At 52.0% G+C, this 9,405-nt stretch overlaps 3 protein-coding genes across 7 annotated transcripts; 2 read left to right on the top strand and 1 right to left on the bottom strand.

Annotated features, from left to right (window-relative positions):
* Window positions 1-695: 695 nt before the first annotated feature.
* On the top strand, window positions 696-2,950 carry H310_10185. Of its 2 annotated transcripts, XM_008876467.1 has the most exons (5): window positions 696-905; window positions 974-1,187; window positions 1,235-1,430; window positions 1,491-2,113; window positions 2,177-2,950. In XM_008876467.1, the coding sequence occupies exons 1-5, from the start codon at window positions 730-732 to the stop codon at window positions 2,585-2,587; spliced, it is 1,620 nt and encodes a 539-aa protein (XP_008874689.1). In that variant the 5' UTR covers window positions 696-729; the 3' UTR covers window positions 2,588-2,950. The 2 variants fall into 2 exon arrangements, with proteins under 2 accessions (XP_008874689.1, XP_008874690.1); XM_008876468.1 differs by lacking the exons at window positions 696-905; window positions 974-1,187 and having other exon boundaries at window positions 1,195-1,430.
* Window positions 2,951-3,838: 888 nt separating this feature from the next.
* H310_10186 (hypothetical protein) lies at window positions 3,839-5,592 on the bottom strand. Of its 3 annotated transcripts, XM_008876471.1 has the most exons (5): window positions 5,217-5,592; window positions 4,792-5,154; window positions 4,260-4,747; window positions 3,957-4,212; window positions 3,839-3,873 (listed from the first exon to the last, which is right to left on the bottom strand). In XM_008876471.1, the coding sequence occupies exons 1-4, from the start codon at window positions 5,316-5,318 to the stop codon at window positions 4,182-4,184; spliced, it is 984 nt and encodes a 327-aa protein (XP_008874693.1). In that variant the 5' UTR covers window positions 5,319-5,592; the 3' UTR covers window positions 3,839-3,873; window positions 3,957-4,181. The 3 variants fall into 3 exon arrangements, with proteins under 3 accessions (XP_008874693.1, XP_008874691.1, XP_008874692.1); XM_008876469.1 differs by having other exon boundaries at window positions 3,957-4,747; XM_008876470.1 differs by having other exon boundaries at window positions 3,957-4,747; window positions 4,792-5,592.
* A 1,469-nt stretch (window positions 5,593-7,061) lies between these two features.
* On the top strand, window positions 7,062-8,431 carry H310_10187. 2 transcript variants are annotated; one of them, XM_008876472.1, is made up of 3 exons: window positions 7,062-7,246; window positions 7,304-7,666; window positions 7,720-8,431. In XM_008876472.1, exons 1-3 carry the CDS (start codon window positions 7,139-7,141, stop codon window positions 8,389-8,391), a joined length of 1,143 nt encoding a protein of 380 aa, XP_008874694.1. In that variant the 5' UTR covers window positions 7,062-7,138; the 3' UTR covers window positions 8,392-8,431. The 2 variants fall into 2 exon arrangements, with proteins under 2 accessions (XP_008874694.1, XP_008874695.1); XM_008876473.1 differs by lacking the exon at window positions 7,062-7,246 and having other exon boundaries at window positions 7,254-7,666.
* The last annotated feature ends 974 nt before the right edge of the window (window positions 8,432-9,405 follow it).

Below are 9,405 nucleotides of genomic sequence, written 5' to 3' on the forward strand. Positions count from 1 at the left end.
AGTAATAGAATTATCCGTCGGCTCATCGATCATGTCGACCACTGTCAGTCGAGTGTGTGATGTGATTGACGACATGGCTTTTGATAATGACGGCTAATACTTGCAGTACATCATGGTAGTGTTGGTCGCATAATGTTTGACTTGACAGTGAATAAAAATTTCGCTGTTTTCAGATTTTGAGTGTATGAGAGTATACAAATTTCAAGGGTAAATTTACACCACAATAGAATTTTGGGAAAGAGGAAGTAACTACTACTAGTACCACGTAAATGATAGTACTGCGGTGACGTTGCTTGCAACTTCTGGTGTAGGAGGCTGGAGTGGTTGTACTGGCTGTGGGTAGCGCTGGTGGTTGTGATGATACTGCCTCGGGGGGACGGGGGTGGACGGTGCCTTGGACCAGCTCTTGAGACTAGTGCGTACATGTAGGTTAGTCGAGTTTCCACGGAGATCGAATACACTATACTAGAAACTCCACTCGAACAGAAGATATCGTGCAACGCTTGCACCAAGGGAACGTTGTTATGGCAAGGCGACTTTTTCGTTTGAGTCGTTCTCTCATGAAAACGCTTACGCCTCATAAGTAGTAGGATGTGGCGACGTCTGCAGCGATTGTTGACCCTTCACCTAACTTGATGTTGTTACCCTTTGAAACAACAAAAACTACTCGGTTAGCGGAATTCCTCGAAACGCCAGTCTGAGCCAAGATCAGTTTATGGTTTGCCGGTGATGCTGGCGAGCTTGCTGCGGCTCCAGTCCCGTCCGGTGGAGGTGTCGACAACAGCCGCGATCGCAACAGCCAGTGGCGTCGTTCTTGGAACGCTTGTCCTGCGATATCTGTGGCGAGTGCATCACTTGAACAAGCTGCCGAGCCCGCAACAGTCGAGCTTCATCTTTGGTCACTTGTACGTTACTCGCGTCGGTGGCCGATGCCTTGACGACGTGCTTCCCACCTACTATCCATCACATGTAGATTCGACACGCTTGGCAGTGTGGGCCAGTGGAAGACGACGGGCAACTACCCTGAGCCGTTCCTGTCGTGGGTGAAAGCATACGGAGGCGCGATTCATTTGCGCGAACTCCTGACGCATGTAGTCCTGTTGACCGACCCCAAAGCTGTCCAGCACGTTCTTGTGACCAACGGGGCCAACTACCCTCGCAATCCAACGCTGCAGGCCTTCTTTTCTGTTCGTATCAAACCACCTTGTTACCACTTCATACCATTTATGTGTAGGACATCACGTACGGCCCAGGTTTGATGAGCACAAACGGTGCCCTCCACGACAAATATCGCAAGCTCCTGAATCCTCTCTTCAGCACGAGCCAAGTCAAGAAGTTCGTGTCAATCTTTGAAGCGCATGCCCGTCGGTACTGCGACACCGTGTTAGCCCAAGCTGCCGATTCCAACACGCCGCTGGACATGACGACCGGCAAGTCGCACTACCCCTCTTAAACGATGTTCTAAGCCGTAAACCGACGCACGATTGTAGTATTCCACGAATTGACGCTGGAGATCATCGGGTTGTCCGCGTTCGGGTTTAGCTTCGACTCGCGCCCCGAAGTTCACAACGCTTACCATCAATTCACGCTCAAACTGAGTCCGGCCCTTCTCATCGGAGTGCTCACAATTCCTGGGTTTTTGCGCCTGCCACTTGCGCAATTTCGACGGCGCCGAGCGGCCCAGCGCGTCCTCAAGAAAATCATGATTGACGTGATTGATCGCAAGCTCCAGTCTCCCGCAAAAGCACCCGACGCCCGTTCAGACCTCCTTGACCTGTTCCTACCCCAAGCGACAACGCAAGAAGCGCTTGTCCATACGATGACGTTCATGTCGGCCGGCCACCGCACGTCTGCGTCATCGCTGGGGTGGATTATCGCATGCCTCGCGACTCGTCCACATGCTGTCGCTGCCATTCGATCTGAGTACCACCATGCCGTTGCAAAACATGGATCTCTTGGAAGTTGGGAGGTTGTCAACACCCTCAAGTACACGGCCGCGTTCGTGATGGAGACGCTTCGAGTCCACACAATTGCGCACATGTTGATTCGGCAAGTTTGCCAGAAGGACGACTCGATTCCACTGGCGGACGGGACATCCGTGTTTGTTCCAGCGGTAGGGCATTTGCGCAATCTCACGTCCTGCGTCCATATCAGCGAACCTAACTGCTCGTTCCAGGGCACCACCATCGAAATTAACTTGGCAGCGATGAACCGAAACCCAAAGTACTGGACCAACCCGGAATCGTTCGTCCCCGAGCGCTTCCTCGAAGACACGCCCGAGTGGAACGCTGATCTGCAGCTGCGTGACGGCAAAAGCCATACGTTCTACTCCCTTACGTTCAGCGCGGGGAGCAAGAACTGCATTGGGATGCGATTTGCCCTTGCGGAAATTCACGTCGTCGTGGCAACGCTTGTCGCCCTTTTGATTTTGTCCTTACCCCCCATGCCGACCTCCGCCCGAGCCACAACGGCGTCACACTGCAGCCAACCAAGTTGGAAATGTCGCTGCGGCGTGTTCAATGCTAGCCAGTTCGCTCCATGCAAGTGCCTCGCACACAAGGCTGGCAGACAGAAATCAGCAGCTTGATAGCGTGGGCTAAGTAGAACGTCTTTTCTTGATCGGGTGTTTATGCTACTGCTGGAATCGAAGCACGTTTTCGACGCAAAGCCCGTTTCAGGCAGCCACCATGGCGTTACCCACGATCTCTTGGCGGTCCTCGTACATGGTGTCGACTGATCTCGTCCAACCACTTCTTGGCCATTCAATTGGTCATCCGATCTCTTTGTAGGCGTTGCATGTGACCAGGAGGCGACGACAAGTCCTTCCTTTTTCGTCTTGGCGTGCATTTGATGCAGCGCATGGGTCTTGAGGCGGGGGTATGTCGGGAACGTGTGTATCTTGTCGTTGTGCGCTTGCGAGGTCGGAGACGTTTCGTACTTGCACACATTCGTCGTTATAAGGTGATCTGGATGGTCCCGAGGATCGTCGTCTTTGCCGTCAATCCCGGAAGGCATCCGAGTTTGGCAACCCAGTATCGTCCAACGAAAAAGTTTGCCATGCATCTCCACGAGAATCTCCGTCCCAAATGTTTTCGTGCATGGAGCTCCCGTCAAAGTTCTGCACTGACCATGCAAACAGTGTGCCAAGCATACCCTTCGCCATGATCGTGTCGTTCCTGTCAAAAGTAAGCCACATCGACAACTTTCTTTGGCGGTGATTGGAGATAGATACAATTCGCACGACCGTCTCAAGGACACATCGTGCTAGGGTGGCGGCAGCACCGCCCACTTATACCCCCGCACGCGTGGATCGATGCAAGTTGACTTTGAGCATGCCTCGCGTCATGAGCCCGCATTGGAGCAGCTATCTCTCCAACGACAGCCGATCGGCCGGCCAGTGTCGCAACGTGTCGGGTAACAATTTCCGCACATCCTTCGTGCTACCTGTGGGGTGCCAAATTGAATTTTCATCGAATTCATGTCCAGGAAACGAAGCTACCGTAGAAGAGACACAGAGAGTCCACGACCAGGGTGGTTTTCGCCAGCCCACTTTGAATACAAGCCGTCCAAGTGAGCATGCATCTGGTCCTCAGCAATTCAACAACAGCATCCCTTGTCCGCGACCAACAACCCTGCAACAATGACTTTCCCAGCACTCGATCTAGCGGAATGGATTTCGTTACGAGCGTGTGCACACTCAGCGCTCCCCACATTATGGTTTACACTGCTTCCGTCCCACTCATATGGCATGCTCTACGCTCGCCAAAGAGGGAAAAGGTGTGCGATTCCAAGGCCAGATGTTGTCATGTGGGAGAGGGTGGACTTGTATGTGCTCTCTCGCGACACTCTTCAGTATTTCAATACATTGGCTCGCTACCGTTCGATAGCGTGAGCCCACATCACGTCTAGCGCCCACAAGCCCATGTACGGGTGACAGAAGATAGAGTGGTGCTTACCGTAATGGACGGCGTAAAGTGATGATAGTTAGCTAGATTTTTCTGTTCATTTAGTGTTTGCTCGTTGGACTGTTTATCTCGAGGTCAAGCATGTCAGTCTGTCCGTTGGGGGGGCGACCGTCGAGCAAATCATCCAGAGCACTCCACGATAGCAACCTCTCGTCGCTGTCGCTCCGACACAAGGGAAGCAGATGCAGCGACTTGGTCGTGTCACGTGCGCTGGAATCATGGCGTGAAGTCCCGCCGTCGTTCCGGCCTAGGGCGCAAATTACACACGCCCTCAGCATTTGCCTTTTGCCGTGCCGAGTGACGCTCCAGTATGGATTACACGACTTGCATACGACTTCTCCACACTTGAAGCAGTTCGTCTTGGTGTTCGTCCATCCAAAATGTGTATCGCACAAGTGGCACTGCACTCTCAGGTTGTGGGGGACGTGGCGCGCGGGGACAGCCGACTCGCGGCTCAGACGATCTTCCCGAAGGAATTGGTCGATGCATTTCAAGTTGCGACATCTCTTCGTCATGTTCAGGTCACTCAACCACGCCCGCCGCTTCAGCATTGCGTCGCTCACATAGTCGAACGATGCGCCTCGAAAATCCACGTGGGCCACATACCGGATTTCGAGGCAGCCAGGCCGACAGTCCGACTCGAGAAAGACGTGGCCGCTGCCAAAGTTGTGCATGCGCACAAGGCCTACAAGGTCTTGGAGATCGGGGCAGCATGGCAGGGCTACCGACTCGGTCGAAACGACCCAGCCTCGACGAGCATTCAGCTGGAACGCATGGTTGACCTGTGCTGAAAAGTCACAGGTTGTACTTGAAGTGAAAAGTTTACCTCAAGCAAGCATGCATCTCGCTTCGCAACGAAAAACGACATGGGGCTCTTGTACGCGCGCCAGGTAATGTCAGCCATTTCCATCGGGTTGTCTGCGCTGGCGGGCACAAGCGAGTACAACTTGATCGCGTCGACGAGTTGCTTGCCGAACCGCGTCGTAAACTGTTTGGCTTGGGCGGTCGTGCGAGTCTGGAAGAGCTCGACTACTTCTTCAATTGTGCCTGTGACTTCGGTGATGCTCATGTACACGAATGCATTCGCTTCATTCGAGTTCTCGTGGATGCCTTTGAAGATTTGGAGGTCACCTTCGTTGGAACGAAGGCTCCACGCAATGGGCCCGCCTTGAAGTTGGGTTTTGTTGACCTGTTCGCACACACACACACCACGTCAATTTGATCTGGTCAGCCATCAACTTATGTTCCTACGACGGCCATCGCACTCGCTGTCGCCTGGTTCGTGAGGCATTTGGTGTCGTGCGGAGATAGAGCGGGGCATTGAAAAAAGTCAGCCGGCAAGGGAAGCTTCATCGACCGTCCGTGTCCTGTTTGATTCGTGGAAAGTAGAAGTGGTCTCGTCGAGTTGGCTGGGTTCAACTCTCCCACACTCAACGTACGCGCCCGTACAGTACCAGTTGGGCGATGTAGTGTGTCTTTGGAGACAACTCACAACGAACACCAACCAAGGGACGCACAAGCTCCCAAACTCAGAGCAACCTTTGGTAGCAAGCACTCCCTTGTCAGGCGCGCCCTCTACAGCTAGAGTGAGGTCGAGCGAACGCGATGTCCATCCACCAACTGCGGGGCCTCATCTACCAATCACCGAGATATAACCAATCCGTGAACAGCCCGGATATTATCCGGATGTTGCCGTTGGGCCGTCAAAAAACGTGTATATAGATTAAATACAGAAATTGTGGAAAATTGAGATCGGCACGCTCGTCGATAAATATGCATCAAGTCACTTCATGAAGACCTTGAGAGCAATAGCTCCAAAGATAAGTGTACACCACCAACTCCACGTGAGCAAAGGATGAAGCACTTCACAAACGATAGTTATCGCTATGACTTGTCAACAAGGTTAAACTGCGAATCGCGTTGTTCTATCGACCTTGGTGGTCCACCGAGATAAGGGGTCGAATTTTTCCATGTGAAATTTCGTGAATGCAAAGTGCGACCCCGCACAAATCATCCAAAAAGCAAACTTAAAGATGCAGTTACCGAAAAATATTTCCATCCAAAAGGAGGGAATGCAAACATGCCAGACAACGCAACGCTCCAACCGCCAAGACTGTCATGTTGACGAGCGCTGCAATGGAACGGCTTTAGAACTCAAACGCGAACTATCACTCCACTGCGTTCATATACATCGTCCGCCGCACTCGCGGTGGAAGCACAGTAAACGCATTTGGGTCCTTGCACGTCGTCATGATAACGTCCAACAAACCAGTTCAACGTGAGGCAAGTCAATAGTTTTGCTCTGTGTTGGTCCAGCCATAGCGCCGAACACTAAATTGTTTAACACCTGTTGCGTCGAGCAATAAATGGCGGCAATGCTGACGAACGGGGGGATCACTCAATGCATCAGCCGCTCATCCATATATGGTGGAGGAGCTTCTACATTGAGACATTCACGTTCACTCGTCTTCTCCTTGGCAGTTGGTGTACTCCTGTGGTTATTTCATCGCTTAGGTGGCACTTGGGCGAGATGCTTGGGCCACGCAATATGCTAACATCTCAAACCAACGACGGGCAATACCAAGTGAGCGGCCTATCCCGCCGAATCGAAAACTTCAGAATAGTGTCGTGCAAAGGCGCTGGCACACCATGTGCGGCTACCACGTGCCACTGCCGTCATGCGCAAGGCGAGCACGTCGACAAGCTCATGGTCAATTCAATCTCCACCGTAGATTCGCCAACAGTCTACCTTGTGTTGACGAACATCCATGGTGAATCGTCGCTCGTGTGGTGGTGGAGGGGTTGATTGACTATCGCAGCTAGATATGAGGAAGGCAAGCTTAAACATCTTTTTTTTTTGAAGGGGGGGGGGTGATATCACCACAATGCAAGCACGGCAAAGCGTTGAGTGTATGGCGCCTGAATCCATTTCGTCTCACCCGTATGGAATGACCTTACACTGGGAAGTAAAATTGAAATGACAGGTGGTGATAAAGCAGTCGTGAGAAAAGGCGTGACAAGCCACTTTGAATGTAGAAGCACTTGCATCGACTGAGCAGATGGTCGCTGTGCTTCTTTCGCGACAAGGTTGCTACATAGTCTAACGAGCTAGGCCATGGACGTGTCACTTCGGTATTGGATTCGTCGGGAACTAGCTAGTTTCCACTGCTGCCATGCCCATCAAATTGCCTATGCCGACAGACTTTTTCCAGTGCCCAGTGCTCACCTCCGACGAACTCAAGACCCTTCAAGACCACGCCATTAAGAGCGCGATGGCTGTGGTACGTGCAACTTCGTCGATCGTATTCCTTTGTAATGTAACATTGACGTCTTTCTAGGTGAAAAAAACATTCATGGCCAACGCGAGCGGTGTGGAATGGACTGTTCGGTCCGCCGAACCCGACATTACCATCTACAAAGGCGCGGAAGTGTCGGCAAATCATGGGACGTACTTGTACATGAGCGTGATGGAGGTGGCGGCGACGTTGGACGAAGTCATCGAGTTGTTCCAGACGCAGACGATGGAGCAAGACAAAGCCTTTTCCGCTCGGTTTGGCAAGCAAGTCTTGGACACGGTCAAGTTGTACTCCATCCTGGAGCCGACGCCCGACACGCCTTCCGAAATGACAGGAATATTTTGGCGGCTGTACAAGAGCGTGCTGCCAGCGGTTGTGGCCAAGCGAGATGCGTGCCTCCTCCAGGTAAGATTCGCGAAGTGTGTCGTTTGAAATCTTATGCTCATTTTTCACCTTAGTCTCATCATGCGTTCAACTTGAACGGTCGTCGAGGCTGGGTCGCGTCGTCCAAGTCGGTCAACCTTAGCTGCTGTCCGGAGCTGGAGCACCTCGGAGGATTTGTCCGCATGATCAACTACGGCAGCGGTCATGTGTTTTTGGAGTCCGAGACACGCCCGGGATATCTGGAAATACGATACGTTGCTCACACAAACTTTCGGGGGGCGTCGTACGACTACATGTCGGATGCTGTCCTGAAGCGCCGCGCCTTAATCAGTGACAGGAACATGACGAAACGGTGCCGAAACATCCAAGACATTGACATGTTCTTACGAGAAAATCGACTCAACCGCGGGCACATCCTCGAACCCAACCAACTTGTCCCCAAGTCATCGCGTCGCCACTGCTACTTGTGCACCGTCCGTTTCGGACTGACGAATCCGAAGTCGAACTGCGTCAAGTGTGGCCAAGTCGTGTGCAGCAAGTGCAATCGCAACTGGAACATCACATGCGCCGACGGGAAACTTCGATCCATGAAAGCGTGTGTCAGGTGCTCCCTTGGGCAAATGGACGTACAAAGAAAGTCGTTTTACACTTCGAGGCCGTGGAGCCCGACACATTTGTCGGAAGATGCGACCTCCATGTGCTCCGACGAAGCGAGGGAATTGGAAATGAATCGTCGGTCAAAGTAAGACCATGTCCCGTAATAATGCATTATTGGTCTCATCGCAACGCCCACATCCCATCTTTCAAAACAGACACGAAATCACCCATTGCTTCAAGGTGAAGCACGTCAATTGTGCTGAAACTCCAGAGCGCAGCGGCACCCATGAAGCATCCTCATGCAGCATAGTTCAGGCGGCCACACAAACGACAATATAAACAGGAAGTACGTTTGTTAGATACGGCGACTCTTGGCGAATTTTCAATAACTAGGCGATGGCTAAAATGTGTAAAACTAGTCAACGTGTCGCCTCGGTCAACAAACACTAGAATTTGTCGCTACGAGCTTCTTGTGCACAGCACAGAATTGGAGGAAACAGCGTTTTATTGCCGCCCGCCAGCGTGTGGCGTGGCAAGTTACATGACAGCAGGAAAGTGTAAACTGAGGCTTGCTGTCGGGACCGTTGATACGGCGACCCTTAATTGTTCGATATCCATCGCCAATCTTGCTCGAAACCTCGTTTTGAGTGTCACAGAATCCGCTTCCTTGGTGTCTCGCGGGCAAAAACCCCTCAAGCAGAGGGTACCATGTATATGACAGCTTTCCTGACGATAGGAAAAGATGAATCATGTTCTCACGTCGTTCGATGACGCGAGAGGTTTGAATCCACAACCAGCAGGACGGACGCGCTTGCGTAGATGTCGTCACGACTTCAAGGAGTACTTCTTTAGGTAAATCTATGATTGTGCCAGATTATCGGGTATTCTTCTGGATAAAACAGGTACATTTTGAGACTCTACAGTCCGTAAACTTGAACCGTGCATGTGGCTTGTTAACTCCAGTCACGTAGGAAGTCTTCATCGAGATATTCCCTAGAATCTTGGAGTGGAGATTCACGCGATGGCTCGAGTCGTGCACGTGGCAAATATACACAATGCATCCATGTTCCAGGCGCCGAGGAGGTACCACAAACCGAGGACACCACATGACGTCGGGGAACAGTCGACTGCGGTGGCCCACATTGCACCCGCTAGAATAATAG

The sequence above is a fragment of the Aphanomyces invadans genome, assembly GCF_000520115.1.
Source record: "Aphanomyces invadans strain NJM9701 unplaced genomic scaffold supercont1.25, whole genome shotgun sequence".
Lineage (NCBI taxonomy): Eukaryota > Oomycota > Saprolegniomycetes > Saprolegniales > Verrucalvaceae > Aphanomyces > Aphanomyces invadans.